Source organism: Chinchilla lanigera, unplaced genomic scaffold (assembly GCF_000276665.1).
Source record: "Chinchilla lanigera isolate Chin_1 unplaced genomic scaffold, ChiLan1.0 scaffold00001, whole genome shotgun sequence".
NCBI classification, from domain to species: domain Eukaryota; kingdom Metazoa; phylum Chordata; class Mammalia; order Rodentia; family Chinchillidae; genus Chinchilla; species Chinchilla lanigera.
The window spans coordinates 63,374,062-63,400,339 of record NW_004955402.1 but is presented as its reverse complement, the minus strand read 5'-3'; the positions used below and the strand labels follow the sequence as shown (position 1 = coordinate 63,400,339).

Here is a 26,278-nt window from a genome sequence, read left to right as displayed (position 1 = left end):
GTGGGGAAGTCAGGCTCAGAGAACACCCAAGGAGAATATTGATACGCTCACTTTTGGGAGTGAACAGAGAGTCTCCTTGTGACCTCGATACCTTCCAGAACTTTTAATGATTCCTTCACAATTGAATGGAACCTATTTTCATGGTTAACATTGCCCCTGTTTCACATTGAAAACATGAAAATGCGTATTTTTGGTATTCGGGACAATCATCAAGGTAAAGTCATACAGCTAGAACAGTGTTTAGACTTAGGACTGAGGCTGGTTTGTCCGACCTCGGTGCAGTTTCCTGCCTTAATAAGATTCCCCAGCAGACAGCTCTGCTGTCCTTGTTTTCAAGTGTTCATGCCTAAGCACATGTAGTTAGTGAACACTAAGTCTCCTGCCAGACAGAGTCGTAAAAATGTGAAGCTGTGGAAGTTTAAGGGTCATCTCATCCAACTCTTGCTTATAGGGAGGGACTGAGACCTAGCCAAGCCAAGTCTCACCCCCGCCCCCGGCTTAGATCTCTGGCAGATGAGTTCATGTTGTACACAGACTTTTGTAGATTTGGTTTTCTTATAGATCAACCCTAAATGATTTAAGAATTTTTTCACAAATTACTTAAAACAGATTTAAAAAAACAATAAAATTCTTGGGTCTGAGCTCCCTACAGTCTGCATCTGCCACTCAGTATCTCAGAAACTTGTGTGGAGGCTGCAAGCTGTGAGGTGCAGTGTGGTGCTTTGAGTGATACTTTCTTCTTGATCTTCTCCCTGCTGAACAGGGTCTTCCTCTAGGTCATGCCGAAGAGAAGGAAAACAGAACTCAGCAAGCTCTGAAGTTTATTCAAGTTTGCAGTAATCAGCAGGGGCCCCCTCTGGCTGTGCCGAGGCACAGAAAAGGCACAGCCTGGACGTGAGTTTCAGAGGCCCATGGCCTCCTCGAGGGAGTGTGCACAGCAGTAACACCAGGCAAGAGGAGACATCTGTTATCCAAATCCAGTGGTTTTGTAGGAGTTTCTGCTATGTTCAGCATGGAGGCAATATAGCTGTTATATGTACTCTGCCTAGTACAGAGGCATTAAAGTTACCCCTGCAGCACTGACCAGGTGTACTGTGGCTCTTTGGCAAGACTTAGGGAGGTGGCCAGTTTGACATGAGGAGTTCATGGATTTGTTTAGTTCTAGACCCTCTGTAGTTCCCAGGACCTGTCAATGAAACCCTTGGAGTTAGCATTCACAGAGCTGTCTGCCCCTGGCCTGGCACTTCTGAAATTAAAACTGTGTCTTCTTTACCTTTCATTAGTTTTTTAAGTCCCCATCCAACTGGTGTTGTGGAGTCATAATAGGATAATTCTCCTATCCCAATGCTGCTGTGGATGTTTTGCAAACTAAGAGGGGGTGAAAAGCCTCCAGGATGCACTCCAAGACTAGAGGTGGATAAACTGCAGAAATCCTGCACATCAGGTATATAGTTGCTAAGTCTATTGTTTTGGGCACGGATTTAACACATTCTGTCTCTTGTATGTGGACAGTGATGTTGTACCACTAGACCCCAAGAACTTCTGAGCCTCACACAAGAACTGGGGCATCTTCCCCACAGCGTCACAAGCACACTTCCAGCCATGCTCACCCCACCTGCCCTCTCTCAAGTCCAAGGTTTACCCCTCTTATACCCACTCTGAGGGGAGTGGGTTGTTTCCCCCTTTTATAGAGTATAAGACTGAAATCTAAAGAGGCTATGGGACTTTGTGGAGCCACATGGCATCAGATGACTAGTCCGTTCTGTGCCAGTCTGCCCCCACAGCCCTGATCCTCTCTGCGTTCCCCTCATGCTGCAAATACAAGTGCAGGTGGCATAACTCTGTCATGTGCTTGACTATAGAAAATACTTCTGTGAATCGGGCCTGCAGACTAAAATCTCTGCTTCGCCAGTTATGTGCACTGCATAGAACCTTCAGGGACAAAATCTGGACCAGAGACAAATGTGCAGCCGTGTCCAGCCCTGCCAGAGTTTGTTTCTCCAGCAGGCAGCTGCTCAGGGTCTTTCTTTGTCTCCATCTCTCCCCTTCACCCATCTGGGTCTAGATAATCATAGTACATGTGACAGCTTGTTTGAAATGTAGGAAGATGACTTGTTCAATTCTCAAAATCCAGAGTCTTCAGATACTAAGTAGAAAATAAGATGCACTACTCTTTTTTTACTTCAATTTTTATTTTCATTAATACATATTTGTAGTACATAATGATTACAGTCCACATGGGGAGTTGGTACATGGACAAAACACATTATAATTTTTTGCGTCCCCTTCTCCACTTCTCCCTCCCCTAATAAAGGAGAGAACACAGATCCATATCCACATTGGCTTGTATTTGCATAGACTCTGGACTGATCCATAAGCCAGGAAAAGTCGCAGCCTTGGGATGGTGACCTGAGAATGGGGGAGGAGGGCACCAGCAATTTTGGGGTTTCTTCTTGGGGTGATGAAAACATTTTGAAATTAGACCATGGTTATGGCTGCATAACTCTGAATATATTGAAAGCCACTGAATTGTACACTTTTAAGTCACCTGCCTGGTAGACAAATCATGTATTTTATGATCTCTCAATCCAGCTATTTAAAAACGCTTTTCTTAGCAGTATTTCACTTGGCTCTGAGCTGTGTCTCAGTGTTTTGCTGTACCTCTCTCATTCTTGGATGTATCTAGGCTGGCAGAAGACAAGAGAAGAGCCCCAGAACTGAGGGGGCTTCCAGGGCATGTGCTTGGAGCTCTCTCTCCCGGGGGTCTGTGAGCCAGCAGGGAGGACCTGAGGACTTGCCTGACCCAGGGATCTCTGATGCAGTACTTACTGGTGGAGTAACTGTAGATAGCTGGCGTTACCAATTCTTTCGTGAAGACTTGGAAGATAGGGGACGTTCTGCCTGCTGGCATTTCCTGCTGGCTTCATGAAGAGCCACAGGCACATCTGCCAGTGTCCTCTGTGGAGAAGGGCCTGCAGCCTGCCTTCTGTTGGATACGGTTTATTGTGCAGAGATCAGCCCCATAACTGAGGGTGGGATGGCCCCTGTAGGCCTTCTCATGGGGACCTCCTTGCTTGTGCCCCGGGCCCTGTGTGGAGTTCCTGCAATGTCCTTTGAAAGAAAGATGATAATGACGGTTAGACTGGTGGCTTAGCGAAGCCATGAGAATTGCTGAAGGAGGTCTACCCTAAATGCAGGCTTTTCTGCCAACAGTTATTTTTGGTTGTTTCTATTACAGTTGTGCTCTCTGGTAACCACTGCAGTATCGCATAAACACAGGCTGAATTAGCCAGGCTGCAGAGCAAATCTGGGTGGGGATGACACGTAGACAGCCCCCAGTGGATCCTCCACCCAGAGCCATGAAGGGTCAGGCAGCAGGCACAAGCCAGGCAGGGCCAGGTGGTACCAAGTGGCCCTTAGGAGCAGGGCCACATCTGCTACATCCTCCACCCACAACTGAAGCCACAGTGCTCGGGTGATATGGCAGATCTGCCAGCTGTTCGATGTGGGGAGGCTTCATGGGCTGTGTTCACCCTAACCCTTCTGTAGCCCTCACTTGTCTGCCTGCCAGTCCCGGAGTGCACCTAGCTGAGGCCCTGCCTGCCTTCACCCTGCATTTCTACAGGAAATCTTCCAGTGGACATATTTCTTTCCTTTCTCCTACGTGGTAAAAATTCAAGGGCAAAAGGGTTAAGAGGCAAGCAATTCTTCTTCTGGAAAAATGGGAGTCAGAAAAGGCTTAGGGTCTCCCTGGTACTATTCATCCCAGGGAAAAGTATGTCAGGGCACAGGCTGGTGGGACTTGCATTAGGGGACTTTTGGTACCTGGGACAGAAATTTCAATATGGGGTAGTATGCAGAGGTACCCAAGCCTCAGAAGTGCTGACACTTGAGCTTCTCAATTTGAAGTTATAAATGTTCTTATTGGAAGAAACACCATCTCTGCCATCCAAATCCTCATGTCCCAGACGCCCACACAGTTTTGCCATAAAGTCAGCCTGCAAGGCCTCTTAGGGTTCTTGGTAGTAGGACTAGCAGTGCGGCCTATGACAGGGCTAGGTACCTGGGCTTTTCGCTCATGCTCCCCAGTGTGCAAAACCCTGCCATAAAAATAGCATCTAATTAACTGCAGCAGAGACTGAGGAGGGATAGAACACTAAGGCCAGAGGGCCATTACCTCCTAAGGCATTGCACTTGAGTATCTTTAGTTAAGTGTATTTGTTTAAGAGCAGCCCCATAACTTGAGTTTTCCCAGTCTTGTGCCTCAGAACCACCAATAACCAGTAAGCCTCCAGTAACCAGTAACCCTCCAGTAACCAGTAACCCTCCTGTTTACTGGGTTAGTCCAGCCCTCAGACAAGACACAGAACCCAGTGATTAGAACCCAGTGATTAAGAATGAGCCCTGCTTCATAACTCCACAGCCGTGTGGCCTTGGGCAAGTTATCTTTCCCTTGCACCTGTTTCCTCATCTGTTAATGCAGGTCTCAGAAGACTGACTCTTGGCAGTCTCACAAATGGATCTTACAAGTGTCACGTGTGGTCACCCTGGGCCTGGGATGGGACCTGAGAACATCAAGAAAGGCATTGCTAACCAGCGTACAGGAGAAGGAGCCAACTGCTCTAAAAGAGAAATCTCTGTCCCCATTAGCAGTCACCCTCAGCCCCTTCACCTACCCTGGAAACCACTAATCCACGTTGAGTCTCTTCTGGACATTTCGTATAAATGGAGTGATACATGGTTTTTATGTCTGGTTTCTTCCGCTCGGCACAGTGTTTCCAACAATCATCCATGTTGCAGCACAGTCCATGCTGCACCCCTTCTTAGGGCAGAAAGATGTTCCCTGGTCCCAATGGGCTGCTTGCAAATCATGCTGTGGTGAGCATTCACTTGCACGTTTGTGTGTGTGGCCATGTTCAGCTGCTCCTCAGTCAAGTATAGGGTTACCATATCACCTCGCAGTGGCGCTAGAAAGAATATTGTTTCCTATATAAAAGCCCTGTTGCTTCTTTTTCTGGTTTAATTGTCCTGGTTAGAAAGGATGAGAGTGGACATCCTTATCTTGTTCAGACCTCCAGGAAGCCATCCAACTTCTCACTGTTGAGAGTGGCTCAGGCTGTGGGTTTTCATGACTATCCTTTGGTTGAAGACGTTATCTTTCTTTTCCCGACCAGAAGTAAATGCTATTCCAAATCGTATTCCAAAAATAAAAAGGATCAGGGAAAAGAGTTGCGTGATCACTAGCATATTTGCAAACAAAGCCTATGAGTAATCAGTCCTCTGAGCAGTCTCTCCCCTGCTGCGCAGGTGCCATTGCAGTCGGTTTGTGTCCATCTGCTCACGTGCTCCACTGTGCACCCAGGATACGCATGTGTGATGACTCCCTGACTGAAGAGATTTAAACTTTATTTAGAGGGTTTATTTATTGTCTTTTCCCTTTTTTATTAGTTAAAAGTCACATAAGAACTGTGACTTAACATGGAAAGATCACTACAACTGGTTTTGCTAAATTCCTATCTTCGTGCTCCAACTAGCGGTGAGTGCTGAAGTCAAGGAATGTCTGCTGAGACAAAATGAGAGTTTTGTCACAGCGGCAGAGACCCAGGCAAAAAACGAAGTGAGTTCTGGCCTGCTAGCATTTGGGGAGAGAGCTGCCATGGACTATGGTAAGCTCTGGGCTTGTCCATGCTTCATCCTAGGTCACAGTAAGCTCACCAGCCCCTGCCCCACCTTGATGGGCGTTACCTTCAGGAAACCGGCTGCGCCTGGTCAGAGCCAGCAGAGTTGTCTGGCTGCAGAAGAAGGCGGACCAGTGTACTTGTCTTTTGGTGATTGTTTTAGAGCCATTGGGAAGCTCAGGTACTTTTTCACTCCTGCTTTGTGTAGCACTTCTTTTCCCTGTGCTCACTGGTGTCCTGTCCTGTAGAAATCTTTTCCTTGGCTTAGTGTCTCACATTGCTAGGCTCTCCCTTTTATCTTTAACTTCCCTGCAGAAACCAAATTCAGACAGGAAGCTGACTCTGTATTCACACTCTTGTTTCTTGAGGCACACCTCTCTCTGCTGACTCTCAGGATGCGTCTTTGTGGGGAGCAGACTACCTGCCACCTGGCTTCTCTGTGCGGCCTGGGCCATCTCCATCCTCAGGAGTCAATAATTTTTTGAAGAATAAATGTAAATTTTGATAAGCCCTGTGAACATGCCTTATGGAGGACACAAGGCAGATTCAGAATAAAAACTGTCTCGCTCCCTCCAAAGACGTGCAGGTGCCTGGAAAAGTGTGATTAACTCTGTTTTTCCCCTGTCAGTGCTGTTTTACAGTCTTCTGTTGTTTCCAAAATATATTGACCAAAAACACTACCTTAAAGTGAGAAATAATCATTAGTGCTTCTTTCCAAATGTTACTGGAAATAAATGTAAATAAAGTCAAATTATCAGACCCTGGGAAGATCGATTCCTTGGCCATCAACAAGCAAAGTCAAGCAGATAAGTTTGCTTTTGCACCAGAGAATTCATTGTTTTCTGAATGTATTTCCAGGATCTCAAGTTGGGTGCAGAACCTCGTCTTCAGGGCCCACCCCATGGTGTGTCCTGCCAGGTGTCTGTCTTGCTGTGGCTGGCGACAGCAGGTAGTGAGGAATGGGACAGGAGGTTAGCTGAGCACCAGTCATTTGAGCAGTGGGCCAGGTTATTAAGGGTGGGGGGGCAGGAGCAGCCAGGAGGAGCCAGGGAGGACTGTTGGGCTCCCCTACAGTCTAAGGCTGGAAGCTGGGCTGCCCTCCTGACATTTTGGTGCATAAGTCTTTGCCATGGAATACCCTGTGCAGTGCAGGATGTATGTAAGTACCCCTGGCCTACACCAGGTAGATGGCAGTAGCATCTTCCTGAGCTAGAGTGAGGGCAGACATAACTGGGCCAGGAGCACCCCCAGGAAAAACCAGCCCAACCTGGGTCTCAGGTGCTGGCGTTGGAGCCACTTCCTACAAGTGATGCTCTTCAAGATTAGCCCCAGAAACATCTGGGGCATTGACAGAGTAAGAACCCAAGAGACCGGACCTGGGGAGGGTGCCCACCGGTCCTGGGGCGCAACTATGGATTAAACGGTTACCCTGCTTGGAGATCCTATGTGAGGTCAGGGTCCCTCCTCAGGAAGTTGATGGTGCTTCCTTCCTTCCCACCAAGCCCCTTCCAGCTCTGTGTCCGGGCCTGCCAGCACCTGTCGGTGCCCTGCCAAGCTCTGCAGCAGGAGCCTCAGGTCAGCACAGGCTCCTCCTCTGGTGTCACAGCCAGACTCCAGCCAGGTTGGTGAGTCACCAACCAGTACCGTCGCAGAGGCCCTCTATACTTTCTTGTGGTTTATTCACTTTCCTGTGTACTCCTTGTCTGTGGACACTGAATTTTAGCACTGCCAGAGTCCCTACAGGCTGCTCTTGGCAGACTTTGCCTGTGGGCAGGGGTAGAGGCACCTTGCTGTGTCTGTAGCCGTCTCGGGACTGTCAGTCGTGACCAAAGCATGAACTTCGTCATCTTGGATTCTGCATTGCCCAAGCTATTTTCTTCTGATCATCAGCCCTACCCTGTCTTAGCAGATATCTCCATCAGGTACTTGGTGTGGTGACAGTAGCCACCAGACATCGTGTCACCCAGATGTGGGCATTTGTCACTGCTGTCCTAGCCCATGAGGAGGCAAGGGCCTGGTCAGGGTAAAGGAAGTGCTGAGCTGACAGCCACAGGCCCTGTGCTCCCATGGGCCCAGGGATGCTTGTGTGAAGGGTGTGAGGGGAAGGTCCTCAGGCTGCACTCCGGGGGCCATGTCAGACCTTCAGTGGTGGTTTGGAGACAGTGACCTGGTGAAGGCGGGGCACCTCCTGGCAAGAAAACATGTGGGCAGGAGGGCCCGTCTGCTGTGGTTGCTGAGTCAGCTGCCACAGGGCAGCCGCGCCCCATCCTAGCCTCACTGAGCACTGAGCCTTGCTCTGCTGCAGCTCCCCAGAGTGACTCCACCTCCAGGGACTGCCCAGCAAAAATGTTTCCCTCTAGTTAAAAAAAAATCCACAGCCACCTTAGGCCCTTCCTTTAGAGGTGCTGTGGGCCATGCCACCTGAGCCTGACCATGGCACCATGCCCAGCTCACAGCATTCCCTGCCAGGCCTGGGAGACAGTGCCTTCTGAAGAGATGCCTTCCTTCATGGTCTCTGAAAAAGATGTATGAAATAGGAAATAGTGCTAGGTGGTTTGTTCCTTCCCTAGACTCTGACCTGACGGGATACCACTGCCCATGTGGGCTCTCCTGCTGCCTTCCCCCGGGAAGAAGAGCCAGTGACATGAACCCTCAGGCTGACTGGAGTTGGCCCAGTCAATGAGGGGAGGGAGGGACAGCGTAGGAAAAGAACCCTGCTGTCTTAATTACTTTTCTCTCATTGCTAAGACAGAACACCCAGTGCCCAAAATTAGGAATGAAATGTGTATTTAGCTCACAGTTTGTGGAGGTTTTGGTCCATACTTGGCTGGCTCCAAGGCAGAGTGGCACATGGCACAGGGCAACCATTCATGGCAGCAAAAGATAGCAAAAGCAGCAAGAGCAAAAAGGGAAGAGTGGCAGCAAGCCTCTTTCCCTCTCTTATACTGTATGCAGGCTCCCGGCCTGAGGGCACACCCATAATCCCAGCATTGGACTGTGGATCAATGAAAAACTGTAGAAGCCTACCTCATGACTGTGTGAGGTTTCAGGGGGACATCCAGACACAAACCATAATACCTGCTTTATCAGCAGTCTTCTGCTCATGGAAGAAACACTCAGAGGGATTGAGCTGTCCTAAACTGCTGGGTTTTTGTTTTTGTTTTTTTTTTGAGACAGGGTCTTGCTATATAGTTCAGGCTAGCTTTGAATTCCCTATGTAGCCCAGGCTGGCCTTAAACTCACAGAGCTTCACCTGCCTCAGCCTTCTGAGTGCTGTGATTACAGGCATGTGCCACAACAAATAGTTCCTAAACTGTTTCTTTCCCTCATGCTAAATCCATGGCTGTCCAGCACCTGCCTAGTGGCACTTGGACCTGTCCCCACCCACCAAGCTCGGCCTACCCTGGTTTTCTGCTAGTGTATTACATGGATAAGACAGTCTCATGTGTTCTCATTCTCATGTGCTGTGCTGAAGGGCTGTGCCTTCAAACTCCAGCAGACTACCTCACAGCCCCACAAAGACCACAATCATCACCTGACTGGGTCTTAAAGTACTACTATCAGGCAGTTGGTTGGTCATGTCTCAAAAACACAACTGCAAGGTCAGGCCAGAAGCTGGTGTGTGCTTCCTCCCTCTGGGTTCCCCAAGGACATGCCACCCATACTCCCTTGGCTGTCAGTGCCCCAAGGATAGATACTGTGGATAATTCTCCTTCTGAGAGGGAACAGTGCTACGGGTGCCATCAGCGCCATGGTAGGGCAAGGGGAGTGGGCGCACAATAAAGAGCAGGTAGGGGCTTCTGGCAACAATGCTTGTCGATAGTTTACAGGCCAGGAATGGTGGACAGAGACACACAGTCCCCGGAGGGGTTTGCCAAAGTGGCACCAAGTTTGCAAAGCCTGAACCGTGGTGCCACCATGATCACCAGGGCCCTGTCCTCCTTCAGGGGTGCTAGAGATCATCCCTCTGCTGGGACCAGCAAGAGCACTGTTGAGATCCTTGCAGCTACAAGGAGCAGTCAGAGGTCCCATGTACCCTGCCCCTTTTCTCCTAAGGGTCTTACCTCAGGATTCACAGGGCAAGTCCCTGGACTCACTGTATCCAGTTACCTGTTCTGGCCGGTTTTCAGGAACAAAGCAGAACTGTGTTCAGTAAAACCAAACATACAAAACAAAGTCACCATTCACTGTCCACGATGAGGTACAGTATTCTGCATACCCTGTGTTCGTGTGTGCACATGCATGTTTCCCACTTCTTGGGCTTCTATGGGGTACGTACACAAGGAATGTGTTTTTATGGCCTGTGTCCACACTGGTGAGTACTGAGTCCTGTCCAGCGCACTGCAGCAGGCCCAGCAGAAGGTCCTGGGTAGTGCACAGCCCTCTCTAGCTGTTGCTTCATGTGTCACCACGTGAGGGGAGACTGGACAGGTGGGAGAACTTGTGCTTTTATCTCTTTTCCTCTTTCCTTCCAGCCCCATAGAATGTCCATGTCCATCCACTTGAGCCCGAGTTACTTTCCTTTGAGTGTAGGACCAGGCAAGTGCTCACATTCAAGATGAGCTGTTTGCCTGAACTTGGGGCTTTTTGTTTTTGGTTTCGATTTTGAAAAAAATGTACATTGTAACATGTCACTCAAAGGAGAATTGTGTCAAGAGTTGAAATAGGAAGACATTTAACTAGGCGATGTCGCCCCTAGTTTTGAAAAATGCCTGAGTATCCTAAGTTTATACCAAACACACAGGTCTGTCCATCAGTCCTCATGGTGCGTTGGGTCCTTCCAGGTGGAGGCATAGATAAAACCTAAGCACATATGCATGGACTTTGACACTGAGCAGGTAGTCTGCTCTGATTCATGTTTCCTTAGCCCATTAGCTGTTACTCCTCTGCAGTGTGTTTTTGTATATACTACTGCTTCCCAGTACAGTGTGAATCTCCCGGAGTGAGCAGATACAAAAAGTACACGTGGTACTGTCGGCTGAATCATGTCCCTCAGATCCATCTGTTGAAGCCCATGTCCCCAGCAGGGTCTTGAGGAAGCAGTGAAGGTTAAACAAGGTTGTAAGGGCAGAGCCTGACCTGAGAAGCCTGTGTCACACAAGGAGGAAGCGACACAGAAGGCTGAAATAGGCCTGGTACCTGCTGCGCACATGTGGGGCTGCTGCTAAAGCCGAGGGTCTAGGTGCCTTAGGGTGGTGGCCTGAGCTGCCTGAGGCAGGTGTTGTTTTACTTGTTAACTATATACAGTGTGGTTTAATTCCCCTGGACAGTCTAGGGGAAAGCAACACACTAGACTGCCAGCAAAGGGCAGGATTGTGAGGCGTGTCCCTTCCTTGGCGTTCACTCCTCTCATCTGTGTGCCCTCACACTCCCAGCCTGGGAAGGTGTCTGGCCTGTATTGAGCTCCCTCTGCATGTTAGTAGGATGAACAGATGAGTGCATGGATTTCCAGAGTGTACCTTTTCACCCTGGAAAGAGGACAGCCTTTCCTGAGTTTTCTCCTGTATCACCCAGAGCAGTAGTCAAAAGTGCCTTGCCTCCAGCCTCCAGCCTCCAGCCTCCGTTTCCCCTGTCAGAAGACAGCATGTTGACCTCAAAGGCTATGAGCTGCTAGCAAGTGGATGGCAACTCTTGCAGGGCCTTTGGTGACTTTTGAGAAGGAGAATGTATCCACCCCCAGCAACAGCCTTTTGTCTGTGAACCTGGGGCAAAGGGGTTGCAGAAGACAGGCTTAGCCATAATCTTCCTGAGGTGCAGGAAGCAATAGTGGCAGGCAGGGGCACAGAGCTTTCCAGTAGTCTTTAGGGGCCATATGTCCCCCAAATGCCATAACTGGGCTCAGAAATGACCTACAACTCCTTAGGCCAACAGGTACCATGCAGTGGACAGTAGACAGTGGCTCTGGGCTTGGACCAAGCCAAAGGGCATTTCCCAACCTTGAAGTCTTGGAGCTGAGAAAGCAACATCAATGTCTGCTCCAGACCTAGGCACTGAGTCTCCTTGAAGAGCTTTGGATACGGCCACAGCACTGAGCACAGGGCTTCTGCGTGGTGGTCCTGCTATATGGTGGACTTTGAAAGCCCACACACTGGGGAGCAGCCCAGGGCTGTCCTCCAAACCAGGCATAGTTCTGCCTTGACAGAGAAAGGGTCCATTGGTATTAGCTTTATATTTACTTTAAAGCTTTTGTGAAAGAGCCATTGTTTGAATAAATCCGTGTAACAGAAAAAAATAGCATCTATTTTTCTTCTCCCTTGTCCAGGTAAATGTCCCCAGGGCTCATGGTGGCCTTTTCTGAGCAGGATGGTTTGGTACCAGCCTGGCCTCTTCCCCTAGTCTAGATGTTTTCTTCTTGTGAATGACAGACTCTTCAGCAGCCGAGAGCAGTGTGACTCTGGGTGTGTATCATCCATGTGTGGAGCTGGGAAATCTGGCAGCTGAACATGATGTCATTTCTAAATTAGTATTTTCTACATTCGTTTGTTGGCTTGTTTGTTTTCACATCATGCTGACTCTAGACAGCTTTGGTTAGTGCCTAGTGTTCAGGGTGAGAATACTTGCGTAAGGCAAACAGAAGCACAGGGTGATACTTGCATTTCTGTTTTGATAAACCAGGGAAACAGTTATGTTGTTTGCTACTTTCCTTAGAAATGCATAGAGACATGACTTTGGAATGGGCAATGATTTCTTAAATATAACACACCAAAGCACAAGGAACACAAGGAAAAATAGATAAATTGGACTTCGTGGAAATTTAAAATTCCTGTGTGTCATAGGACATTATCTCAAAATAAAGAGATCTCACAAAACAAAAGGAAATATTTGCAAATCATGTATATCCTAAGAGATATGTGTCCAGGATACATAGAGAATATTCACGTCAGTAATAAAAAAGTCCAGTTGAAAATGGACAAAGGATCTGAATCAACATTTGTCCAAAGAAGATAAACAAGTGCCAAAAATGCATGAGAAGATAGTCACATCATTAATCATGAGAATGCAAGTGAAAGTCACATCTACTAGGATGGCTATAGTGAAAAGACAAGAATGCTACCCAGAATGTGGAGAAGAAATGAGAGCCTTTGTACATTACTGGTGGATTATAAAATGTGGTAGCCACTGTGAAAAACAATCTGGCAGTTCTTAGAAAAGTTCAGCTGGAACTGAAAACGTGGCTCAGTGATAGAGCACATGCTGAGCATGTGCAAGCCCGGGTTGAATCCCTACCACACAAGAAAAGAGAAACATTAAAAGTTACTGTGTGATCATAAAATTTGCACATGTATATGTTCGTAGCATTATTCACAGTAGGCAAAGGCAGAAACAAGCCCATGAGCATCCGTGTCTGAATGGATGAACAAATGGAGTCTCTTTGTGCACTATAGTGTTGTGCTGTCAGCCATAAAAGGAAAGGAAGGACATAAACATGGGTGATGCATGGACATACATGGTGCCAAAGAGGGCAGACAAAGGACCACATGCTACACAGTATCCACAACAGGAAAACTCATGGAGACAGAAAGCCAGTTAGAGGATGTTAGGCAGTAAAGAAGAGGCATTAGGAGGTGCAGAGTTCCTTTGTGGAGTGATGAAAATGTTCTGTAATTCAGTAGTGGTGATGGCTGCACAACATAGTAAAACCACTGAATTACAGGCTTTAAAAATGTTAAAAGTGAGGTTTGGTGGCACACACCTGCAATCCCAGCTACTCAGGAAGGAAGCTAAGGCAGAAGGTTCACGAGTTTGAGGCCAGTCTGGGCAACTGTATAAGAGTAAAAAGGGCTAGGGATGTAGCTTAGTGGTAAGACCACTTGCGGGGTATGTGCCAAAGCCGTAAGTTCAATCCTCAGTACTGCAAAAAAGACCAGGGCTCAAAATGGTGAATTTTGTTACATAATTTTTTATCACAAATTTTAAAACACATGCATAAGGAACACATGTAAGCTAGGGAGGAGGCAGTGGCTGATGGAGGCCTCCTGGGAGGCCTTGTGATCCTGCCTGCCCCACAGAGATGCCCTCTGTCCCTGGAGACTTTTTTGGAGAGGCTAGACATCTGCCAGAGTGGCCTCTCCAGAGACAAGAGTGTGCCAGGGACCCCAAAGGACCCTGGAAGAAAGGACAATGCATAGGTGGCTTTCTGGAGTGATCCATTTGTTGGAAGAGATATCAGAATGCCAACAGTCTAACCTAAGAGTGCCAGGACAGCATTTGGGTTCTTTATTATGTGTGCTTGTTTTTTCCTATAAGAAATGCAGATGACTTGAGTTGTTTTGTTTGCTTACTGAGCAAGTGCTCCGCCTCTGAGCTGTGTCCCGTGTAGGGCTGGAAGGGAAATAACAAAGCCCCAGAACCAGGGTTTGCTGCCATTGAAAAGTTTCATCCCGTTCTGCTGGTCTCTTCTCTACCTCTCCGCTATGTTGGGATCAGGACCCACCTCCCTACCCCAGCACTGTCCCAGGAAATAGTTACCTGGACAGCCAAGCAAGTGATGCACTGGATGCCGCGCCCAAAACCCTAAGATAATGTAAGACCTGGACACCCCAGGGCTACTTTCTTCCTATATTATCAGAAATGAAATGCTGTGTGAAAGTTACAGAAAACACTACTTAGGTGAAATTAGTGCTTAAAGTCCATAGCTCCACCAAGGGTGGATCCTGCCCTAGGAGCTACAGCCATGGTCAGAATTCCCCAGGATAGTGCCCTGCTAACCACTATCACCGTCTCAACAGATAAGCACTTGGCAATATCAGTTCACAAACCGCCCTACAGCCTGTAGGGCAGAGGCATGTAGGGCTGGGTGATGCCATGGGGGACTGCCTAAGAGGGCAGAAGATGGAAAGAGATGGCTACAGGTAGAAGTGCCACAAGTGACTTGTGTGCTAAAAACCAGTCTTGTCACCTGAGAAGCCAAAGTCCCCAGAAGCTGACTCCAGTCTGGGACACTGTAGGAAAAGCCCTCTGCACCCTTGTGGGGAGCCAGCTGTTGCCTAGGCTTGATGGTAGTTGGCTGAAGCATCACCACAAGGGTGACCCATACCACGAGGGTTGGGATAACACTGTGTGGTGCCCAACTCCTGCAGGCTGCAGGTTGCCTGGCACTTGTTGTTGCTCATAGATTACCAGGCAGGTACCTTCCTGCCTTGCTCACTGAACAACTCCATCTAACTGGGTGTCCTTGGTGACCAAGAACTGCATGTCCTGATCTTGGATAGAGACACGTTGCTCTGGTAGATGAGTGGTATACAGTTGTCCCCTGCAGAGGATAGGCACCTGAAAGCACACATTGAGTCTCCACACAAGGCTGTCATCAGACACAGTCTGAAGATTCAGTGTAGGTCAGACCAGGCCTTCTCGGTCAGACCTGTGTCCTGGGCACCTGTTATCATGCCCTGAGCATTGTGAACCACCCTGAAAGGAAAGGTGAGAGGATCACTGTATGTGCCTCACTTATAACCTCTTGTTCCTGCTGGCCTGTGGAGAGTGGAGCCCTGGGGCAAAACCTACCCAGTTCCACCAGGCCAAGGCAGACCTATATGCCTGGAGATGAGGCGGCTCCTGGGGACAAGATGAGATGACCTTCGGGCCAGGGCACTGGGTCAGGAGACAGTTTGTTTTTGCTTTTGGAGCCATGTGCTGCCAAAAGGTCCTCACAGGTCCACTTCCTACATCATGGTTTGCATTGGCTTTGAATCATGTCTTTAAAATCTTTTTAAACTTCCCTTTCTGAAAAACCAACCACCACATTAAGATGCTCAGGACACATCTGGCCATTTGTGGCGGCTTGTGGCCTTCCTAGCATCCTCTACTTCAGTGCCCAGAGCTGCAGCTTCTCATCACTGTGTTAAAGATAGTACACACCTGGGCTGGGGATTTAGCTCAGCGGCAAAGCGCCTGCCTGGCAAGCGCAAGGTCGTGAGTTCAGTTCCCGGTACCAGAGAAAAACCAAGAAAAAAAAAAAAAAAAAAAAAAAAAAAAAAAAAAAAAAAAAAAAGATAGTACACACCTAACCCAGAACCACTTCCCCTCCAGGCAGGAGAGAGAGCATCATGAAAATGGCCTCTTGCCTGCATGGACCATCTTGATACCACACGTCACAGACCTTAAGTTGCAGGGACATCATGTGTGGATGCTCAGCAGCTCCAGTTAGTGCTCCGCCATGGACAGTGTCTGTAGCCCCTGCAAGATGCAGTTACTGGGATGCTGTGTGAGTTAGGGCCTGAGGGGAATGTCTTTCTCATATCAGGGCACACGTATTTTTCAGCTTTCGTGGCAGACTTTTAAAATGCTAATGTTTCAAGCTGGTGGTGGTACATGCCTGTAATCTCAGCACTCAGGAGGCTGAGGCAGGAGGATCACCAAGAGTTCAAGGCCAGTCTGGGCTACATGTTGAGACCCTATCTTAAAAAAAAAGAAAAAAGTTAGTGTTTGTTTTGGTTGTTTTCTGTTGCAATGGTACCGTCCTCTGGAATGCTAGACATGGCTTCCTGAGGGCAGGAGCTGGTGGGTCTCGGTGCCCAGGGCAGGCTGAGGCCGAGGAGGTGTATGCACCAGCCTGCCATGCACAGCACAAGTGTGGCAGTGATTTCTATATACAGTGAAAATCATGTTCCCTTCCTCCTTCCTCGCTGTGTACTTGCTTTCTTCTTTCTTTTAAAAACTTGTTTCCATTTAAGCCAGTGGCCCTTTACTCATGCAAGGGAAGGCTGCTGCTTTTGCTGTTTTGGGGCCACAGGATGGTAGGCATCATGGCTGACTGGTGTTTCACCACACTGAGGCTGAGTTTCTCCTCCTCTTTGTGCTGCTATAAAAGTAGCACGTGATCCTGAGAGGGATGGAGACAATCTCTTGCTGTAGGTGGAGAAAAACCACATCAGCTGCAGTAGAGCAAGTGCTTTGACAATGAGAAGCACATAAACTAAGAGAGTCAGAAAGATCAGAAATTCATGGGTGGGGTGTGAAGACAGCCAGTGAGAAAAGGGGCTTGAGCCAGACCTGATGTGCCTGACTGTGGGGCAGAGGAGGGGTCCGCACCACCATCAAGCACCTTACCAAGAGAAACAACAGAGCACCTCTGTGCCTCAGTTTCTCCATATGTCCGGCCTTTCCCTGTCAAGTGCATAGAAGGATTAACTGTGATGCTGAGTATGGGGTATGCTCTCCCTCCTGACCAGTGGCAGCCTCTACAATGAGGACAGCCAGGTTTGTGGGGCGCCCCACCAGGGCACAGGGGACCAACAGGGATAAAGCTAGCAGGGCGGCTGCACCACTTGCCACACCAAGTTTGCTTCCCTCCTCTTCACAAGACCTGGCTGCAGTTATTGTTTGTACTGAATATTAGCTCCTAAACTGTGTGCAGTTGCTAACAGTTGCTGTATACTATAAGCACATACGAGCTCATTACTGGACCTACAAATTAAAGCTAACCATTGATGGAATTTTTCTAAATTCCTTTTTGGTTTTGTGGTTGAATGAGGATAGACAGAACTGAGGGCAGCTGAGGTGGATTACTTTATGATATACTCTGCAAGTACTCATGAAGGGTACATCAGGCCTGGGAATTCGCCTTAAGGAGATAATCAGAGCTGGCACAGCCCAAGGTGGCCGCCCTCATTATCATAAGTTCAAACAGTGCAACCAGATGTACAATGACAAGGGATAGGTCAGTGAAACTGAGGGAAAATCCACATATTGGAATCTGGTATAGTTAAGATTATTTACTAAGCAAATTCCTAGCTCACAGCATTAATGAAAAAAGCATCAGACATGCTGTGTGAATTACAGAAACATTGCCAAAGGTGATACCACCGTTGCCCTAAATCATGGGGAATCAGTTGATGAATGTGACATTGTATGTGTACAGAGCCTAGAAAATACCACAGTATGTATCTGTTTCTGTAATCAGAAGTTCAGACAACTGAACAACTAGGAAAAGCAGTGGTGGGAGAGAGGTTCCTTTCCAGATAAGAGTTGCTCCAGATGCTGCAGGAGCCATGGGCTGTGGTTAGGAGCATCAGGCAGCAGCAGGTGTGAAGGCCATCTCCTGTCTTAGCCTCTTCCTTTGCCCCAGGATATCCTTTCCCTGCCCCTGGATGCCACACAGGTGAAGTGATGGTGAGACACAGCCCCTGCACAGCACTGAGGATGTGGCAGGAGCTCCATCAAAGTTGGTATAGAACTGGGCATCAGGAAGCTGCTCACAGACACACACCATGCTATGGCTGTGACTCTTCGTGGCCATGGCTCAAGCTGCCATGTCATCTTGAATGAGTCTCTGGGCTCAGAGTTCGGATCCATGAACAGCACAGTCCCTCCCCTGTTTTTTCCAAGTTCCAGGGGACATCCAGAATGGCTGAATCAGAGTGGGAGACTCCTGCTTTCTAGGCAGATGCACTGTTTAGGATGCAGCTCTCAAGCCAGTCCTGATTTTGTAGAATGAATAAATAGAACTGATTTTATTCACTATTTTAAGCAAAGGTCCCTAGGATGGGTGGGCAGCATATCATACCTGCCCAGGCAGTGTCTGCCTAGCCAGTGCTTGCAGGTGCACACTTTCCTTTGCCAGAGTACAGTTAGCACTGTTCAGGAGGACAGCCTCCAAAACCTTGAAGGAGGCAAATTTTACCAGTTTTCCAGCCCTTCCTTGGGTGGAAAGGCCTAGCTCAGTGTCAGGAGTGATTTTAATTGACGTTAAACACATATACAACGTGAGAGGTCATTTTGGAAGAAAATAGTTATTAGAAAATCTCTAGTTTAACTAGGCAGTGGTGGCACACACCTGTGATCCCAGCTATTTAGGAAGCTGAAACAGGAAGATTATAAGCTCAAAGCCAGCCCTGATCAGCCTAGTAAGACCTGTCCCAAAAACTAAATAAGTTGAGTATATCATGGAACATTAGTAAGGAAACAAAATGTAATTTGAATTCTCTTTTTTTTTTTTTTCTTTTGGGTTTTTTTTCCCGGTACCAGGAACCGAACTCACGACCTTGCACTTGCCTGGCAGGCGCTGTGCCGCTGAGCTAAATCCCAGCCCCTACAAAATGTAATTTGAGTAAAAACAGGATATGGGGAGAGATTTGCCTAAAAACTGAAAGTCTTCCAATTGTTTGCCTTGTAGAAAATATAAAATTGAACATATTTGCTTGATAAGGAAACTGTTTTACTGTCATTAAAAAGTATTTCAGAAAAGTTGGAATTTTAGGAATGGGACATTCTTTAGGACATACTTTATTTTTAGGATAGTTTGGAAATTTTGACTAATAAAGTAATGTGTAATGTTCACATTTTTAAAGATACAGTAATGGATTGGTGTCTGAAATTGCACTCCAGCGCACTAGTCTGAAGGCCTTGGTGCAGGCATCACCATGCCGTCCTGTAGCAGGCAGCAGGGAGGGATCTGTGTTCCCTCATCTTTGCAGCAGCGTACTGTGGGAAAGGCTGGGTGGTTGAGGTCACACACATTCTCAGTCCTTGGGTGTTGGGAAAGGGGGTCCTGCGGCCAGCCCATTCCTTGAAGAGTTTGAAAGAATCAGTCGTACACTCCCTCCTCCTCCAGAGGCATCTGAATATTTCCCCACTGAGCAATCCACTCTTACCTCCTGTGTAGAGACCAGTTCATCCTCCCTTACACCGTCACTTGCCAGTAGTGGACACAGTCACTGGCTCTCTAACCTCTAATCACTCAGAATAAGTCTGTGAACAAACCTGGAATATAGCCCCGCCTTGGAGTGCTGGTGCTGCACCCCTGACTGGGGCTCACAACCTACCTGGCTGGTCCATGGGTTTGGTTAGTGAGAAGTACCGTCCCGAGAGAACATGCATACTACTATTTGAAAACACTCTGAACACGCTACTGAGTCACCTCCCATACAGTTCAGCCTCTAACTACAGGTGCCTGAGAGGAACAGCATCAGTCAGGAGGGAGCACTGTCCCATACTGGGCTGGAGGAGGCAGGTAGGGCTAGGCCTGAAGAGTTTGGGTGACACCTTCCACAGAGCCTCTCACAGGACCCCTAAATGTCTGGGCAGGAAGTGAAACATCCTATACCAAGCCAAATTAGGACTCACCTTCTCCTGCCCATTCTGGGCCTCTTTGTCCTCCACCCAGTATGCACAGGAGCACCAGCTCCAAGTCCACAGAAGTCCTCAGGTGTGGCATGAAGAGTGCCCTGTCCTCAGCACCCGGGGTATCACATGTGTTACCTATGACATCACATTCCTGAGAACTTGCCAGAGTACCAGAGGAGCACGGCCCCATATGGCCACAATTGTTCACATTCATTGTTTTGATTGACCAGTATCTGATGCTGAAAAGTATGAACTATCCCATAGATTGACAAGCTGGACCCTAAAGGGAGCAGCTGGCCTTTCCACACCCTTAGATTTGCTAAAATTGCAGTTGACACAAACAGGGTCACGACCAAAGAGTTCTGTGTTGACAGTTAGAATCTAGCTACCACCATAAAGGTCAAAGTAACCCTGGCTTGTTGGGTCTTTATATTTTTACAGTTGCAAGGTCACTAAATAAAGAGGTGGCTGTAGTAAAGAGAAAGGACCCAAGTCCAGCCCGTGCAGCCAGCCTCACCCATTCCCAAGTGGACCTTATGACAGCAGCCCCCACTGGGCAGTGAGATGACCAGACAGATCTCTAGAAACAAGCCTTGTTGCCATGGGGCCAGATTTGAACCCTAAAACACCACTTTCATTTCTGGGCCATATAACTCTAGAGGCAACTGGGACATTTACCAAGATCAGATTAAAATGCATAAATCCTTTGACTGAGCAAAAAATAACCAGAGAATTTACCCTCCAGATACTTGCCTCTGTACGCACTACTCCAGGTTATTTAGTGAAATACTGTTTATAGTCACAAAAATAGAAACCCAGATAGCCACAGAATGGATACTTCACCACAGAGCAGTACAGACAGGCACGTGCTGTGGGGTGGTCACTCGGGGGAGCCATCACTCCTGCCTGCTGTGTTCAGAGACTCAGCGGTGCACCTCGCAGCAGCAGTGAGCCCTGAACGCACCCGATCTCGTCTGATCTCCAGAGTTAGCACCACCTTCTTCAGGAAGGGTGTGAAGATGCCTGTCTTACCCTAGATGAGAGCAGGTGGAAACCGAGAAGCCAGGCATTAAAACTAGACGCGGATTCAAACAGCAGGGGAGTAGCAGACCCCTGCAGACACCACACAGTCCACCCCACTTCACAGGAGAGGTTGAAAGTGCACCTCCAGGCAGGTAAGAATTTTTTAAAAGACAAAAACTGGGCTCTTGGTAAAAAATTTAGAACACCAATTTATGAACATAAGTTCCCTTTGTTAAAGCAAAACCATATTACTTACTATCGCCGGAGCTGAGGCCCAGCTTGGATTTCCAGTGAATTTGCAAGCTTTCAGCCTTCTGCTCAACCCCACACATCACCGTGAGCTTTGCTTTCTTTCTCTGCTTCCACAGCCCCACTCCCCTGGTGTCTGGGCTGCTGCTGCCATCACCACTGCTTGAAGCGGTATTGGTGTTTTTAGGTCTTCACATTGCAGGTACCAATTTCTGTTGAGGTGGAGATGGCACGTTCCTGGTGTGCTCTGTGCAGATGGGACTTGCTTGAGAGAGGTCCTGCCGGCCTTTGTGGCCCCAACGCAAGCACACAGTGTTGGTGATGGGCTTGCGACACTCCACAGCTCTCCTGGCATGTCTGCAGGGTGGTGTCTAGGCATTTCTCAAAGCTTAGCCACCCAGGACCACCATTCTTGTCAGCATCAACTGGTATTATGCAGTAGTGAACCTTTTCTTTTTAGCCCTGGATCTAGCAGCTGAGTACTTATGCATGGATACTGCCTTGTGGAATACCTAACAGATAAAGCATGTCGCCAGCCCCTCTGATGAGGACAGGTTTTGGCTACAGAAGGCCTTTCCCATCTTGGGTGCTTCAGCCTTGAGCTTACTCCTTTTAACTTTGCCACTGGCATCAGCCTTGGCTTTGAGTTTCTTTTAGTGTTTAGCTCTTCACCTTTCCCACTTGGTTTGTTGCAAGATGAGGAGGTAAATTTTCCTGTTGTTTTTTAAGAGACTTCTCTTGTCAGTTCTCAAGACTGTTCCTGACTTGCTTTATCCTTTTCTTGCTTTTCGCTTAGCCAACTTTTCCACCCACACTGCCTGTGGTATGGGGTTTTTTTGTTTTGTTTTTTATTCCATCAGGTTTCTGTCTTTTGTAGCCACGTATGTGAGAAAAGGCCAAAATTACTATTGAGGCAATGGATGTAGCCTGTGTATGGGTGCCTGTGAGCCAGCCACCTCTCATTTCCCTGCTAGGGGGCAGAAGTGGCAGTCTGGGAATGATCAGCTTTCAAAGGCCAGTGCAGAAGACAGTTTCCATAGGACCAGCATGCAAAAAAGAATATAGACACAAATGGGGGTCGGGGGGGAGTTTTTGCCAGAAGCACTTTTTGTAAAGAGCTTTGTATAAACCAGTCATGATGGCATAACCTTATAATCACAGCACTTGGGAGGTTGAGGCAAGAGAATTGCCACAAGTCCAAGGCCAGCCTGGACTACATACTGAGTTCAAAGCCAGCTTGAACTACATAGTGAGACCCTGTCTCCTGTCTCAAAAAAAAAAAAACTTGTGTGTCAAAAATGAAGCTTAATACAAAACTCAATGTAACATATTTCTGATATGAGCAAATGCTTTCTTCAGTTTCCGAACATCACCTGTATATTCCCTTCCTAGGGAGTTAGTTAGGGAGACGAGGTGCTTGCATGTGGCCTCACAGCTGCCTGGGATCAGCTCAGCCTGGACAGCATCAGGCTCAGAGGTTAGCCACTCCAGGGTCTGTACTTCAAGGCCCAGTGTGTGGCTTTGAAGGGCCCGGAGCAGCTCTGCCCAGGCTCAGAGAGCCGGTGGCAGGCGGCTGGAAGGGAGCAGGCGGATGAGCTGGGGCTTTCAGGGTAGCGAACTGAGGCCTGAGGGAGTTACAGTGCTTGGTGTCCCATATGTGACATGTGCTTCTCACTGTTTGGTCTCTGGACTCTTTCAGAAGAGGCAGACCACTACAGCTTTGGGGCAGGCACCCTGTCAAGGAAGAAGAAGGTGCTGGTGACGCTGAGGGAGGAGGGTCTGCGCAGGCGCGCCCACCTTGACATCAGCATGCCACATGACTTCCGCCCTGTGTCCTCCATCATTGACGTGGACATCCTCCCCGAGACACACCGCCGCGTGAGGCTCTACAGACATGGCTGCGAGAAGCCGCTGGGCTTCTACATCCGCGATGGCACCAGTGTGCGCGTGACCCCCCACGGGCTGGAAAAGGTCCCGGGGATCTTCATCTCCCGCATGGTGCCTGGGGGCCTCGCAGAGAGTACGGGGCTGCTGGCTGTGAACGACGAGGTCCTGGAGGTGAACGGCATCGAGGTGGCTGGGAAGACCCTCGATCAAGTCACAGACATGATGATCGCCAACAGCCACAACCTCATTGTTACCGTCAAGCCCGCCAACCAGAGGAACAACATTGTCCGAAGCAGCCGCACTTCCGGCAGCTCTGGCCAGTCCACGGACAGCACCGCCAGCCATCACAGCTTGCCCGCGGCCCACATCCTCCACAGCTTCCATCCTGATGAGATGGAGAGTGACGAAGAGGCTGACATAGTCATTGAAGGAGCCTTGGAGCCTCAACACATTCCCAAGACACAGGGCACACCTTGCAGCAGCCTCTCTCGGGCCAACGGCACTGGCCTTGTGGACAGGCTACATCGGGACCTGGCCCTGCACAGCTCTGGGCGAGAAAGCAATGGCAGCATTCACAGACTTCTCAGCTCCCTGAAGTCCGACCCTCGCAACAGCCTGATCCTCCCCGCAGGTGGGGTGGAGGAACATGGGCCAGCTATCACACTCTAGGCTCAGGCCACGAGAAGAGGTCGCGCAGCCCAAGGCCACACAAACCTTGTTGACATTTGCCCCGTGGCGGGGGAGAGCATTGAGAGGAGCTGGTAATACAATTCGTGATCCCAAAAGTAAAATTTCCAAAGGAAGTATTTTACATTTTATATCAATTTTCAAATAAGAAAAATAACCATATACTTCTTTCTCTTCTTTTTTTAATCATTCTTACAACTGTGTTCTTTAGCTTTTGAAATGGTGTATTTTTATAGGATTTCTTCATAGAACTTAAATACACATGTACACACTTCAGGCCAGGCCTGAGTGCAGGTCCCAGAAAGACTTCTGACTAAATGCAGAACAAACTTTATTTTTAAATTATGAAAATAATTCACTTTTTTAAATGAAGCTTAAAACAACCTTTTGTAAGTACTAAAGTTCGTATTTTTAACATAACTGGTGCAGAAATGCCCTGTGATGCCCATGCTTTCTGCTGACCTGCTGGCAAGGCTGCAACAGGAAGGTAGGCACTGTTCCTGAGGACAGTGGCACCCAAACCTGTGACAGGTAATGACCACAGAAGAATTTAAGTCCTCACAGTGTTTCACAGCCAGCTCAAAAAAACCAGGGAGGGGGAGTGTCACACAAGAACACACACAGCTGTGGTCCTGGCTGGGGAGTTGCATTTGTGACATGACCAGAGGAGCCAGCCCGTCTTCACCTCCCCTGAACCAGTGTAGAAAGCAGGCTGGATTGGAAGGTGAGGCTCAGCAATACCTTAGCCGTGTGTGCTTCAAAGCCAGTATTTATTCTGAGATGAGTCAGCCTTTTCCTCTGGGTCATCTGGCTCTAGGACAATTTTCGGCAGATATGAGGGATGTGCGTCACAGACTGTGAAGTCTCAAGAACAGGCAGTTGGATGCATGTAGTTTTATCTTCACTGTTAAAACAGCCAGTTCTAAGTCACAGTTAATACATGCTATTTTCCACTCCTAGACTAGTGCTCAGTGGCAGGAATCTATTTGTAAATACAATGAGTCTTGTGGAACTTAATGGTTTTCACAAATAATAAATACCTTGCCACTTTCAACTTCTTAGGGATTTATGTTTGACCCAATTAAATTTTAGATGAAGTGTATTTTTTTGTCTGAATACAATGTAATGGGCAAAATATTACATTTATACTTTAAGAACAAACTTTGACCAAATAAATCTTTAATGTAAATACACGTAAAAATATTATTCCTGGGTTTTAAGGCTGCGAGCTCCACGTGCTGCTCCCCTGTCGTGTAGCACCACCTGCTGGTCAGTGGCAGAACTGACTGATTTTGTGACCGTCAGATGGAAACTGCAGCTCAACCTTCTTTTTTGTCTTTAGTTCATTCCAGAACATTCTTTTCCTTTTGGAAACTATTTACTGGGCAGAAGTAGCTTTTGCAAAGTAACGTGTCCCCTGTGCTGGTGTTTGAGTTTCTCATTGTGTGCAAAGGACACCAAGTGTGCCTAAGCACAGAGAGAGTGAGATGCCTCCCCACCAAGTCTCAGTGAGGGTCAGACCCCCGAAGGCGGGGTGCTGAGGACATTCAAGCGCATCGCCTTCACGGAGGCTGAAAGCGTTTACTAAGATGAGTACTACAGACCCAAAGTTCTGATGCTTGGTTACTATCACAAAGAAGTGCTCATTCACTAAGTCACTGCTGGTTACTATCTGTGGAATAACTGGGTCTTCTACCAGGTAGGAAAGTTGTATTTCCACCCATTTTAAATGTTGGGGCAAATATGAATCAATGTTTTAAAGAGAAAAGGCTGACTCTGAGCTTCAGCCTGTTGCTAGCAACTGTAAAAGTTTTACCAACCACTCAGAGGAGCTGCGTGAGAGTATGTTTCTACCTAGGTCTGTAGTTCGCCATATTCTTTCTTTAAAAAAAAAAAAATGTCATTATATATTGAAGGGTTTTTTGTTTTGTTTTATATATGAGAATAAAATTTTGCTTTTGAGTTAACAAAATGCATTACTGATACATTTCACCTGTGTTCTAAACAAAGGTGCAGTGTCCATGCCAATGAGAGACACTGGCCACTCCCAAGTGGCTGGCCCTTACCAGGTGCCAGTCACACACCATACTTTTTCACTTAATCCTCACATGTTCTCTGTGAGTGTTATTGTTCCCATTTTACAGATGAGAAAACCTTCCTACAAATGAGAGAGGCTCTAAGTCCTTTGGGGAAAACTTCTGTGAACTTACACAGCCTTCCTGAAACATAGCCTGGTTTTCAGTGTTCACTGTCATTCTGACATTACTAAATGTATACTGCATCTCATCAAGGGTTACTGAAATCACAACTACTGTGGTGGCAGTAAGCACAAGCAATTCCTGGAGGAGCCCACGCAGCCTCACAAGAGCTTCACGGTGTCCTCAGGGAAATGCAAGTAGCTGGAAGTTGACCCTGACAGTCTGATGAGATGGAGCTAACAGTTCGGCACTAGAGCTGGTACATTCTATAAAAAACTCATGCAGCACAGTATGAGGTGCAGATGCTTGAGTGTAAGCAGAGGCCACACACATGGCTGATGGTCCACATCACAAATGAAAAGCATCTGTACTGCTTGAGAGAACCATCCTCCCAGTGGATGATGCGATTTTTTATCACAAATCAGGAGTCATTTAGCATCTTACAGCTTTACGTGAAATAATCACAGATAAGGAATAGGGCTGTATAAGTAA

General features: G+C 47.9%; 1 protein-coding gene and 1 long non-coding RNA gene across 3 annotated transcripts in view; both read left to right on the top strand.

Annotated features, from left to right (window-relative positions):
- The window catches only part of Pard6g (par-6 family cell polarity regulator gamma), an 84,491-nt gene extending 58,988 nt beyond the window's left edge, over nucleotides 1–25,503 (top strand). For both annotated transcript variants that reach the window (XM_005373130.2, XM_005373129.2), the window contains exon 3: nucleotides 22,714–25,503. In XM_005373130.2, coding sequence (XP_005373187.1) covers nucleotides 22,714–23,570 — 857 coding nt within the window. In that variant the 3' untranslated portion in view covers nucleotides 23,571–25,503. The remainder of the gene's footprint in view (nucleotides 1–22,713) is intronic.
- LOC106146275 lies at nucleotides 128–8,392 on the top strand. Its single transcript, XR_001233061.1, has 4 exons — nucleotides 128–214; nucleotides 764–894; nucleotides 1,284–1,444; nucleotides 4,484–8,392. It is a non-coding gene; the product is annotated as an uncharacterized LOC106146275 (long non-coding RNA).
- Nucleotides 25,504–26,278: the final 775 nt, after the last annotated feature.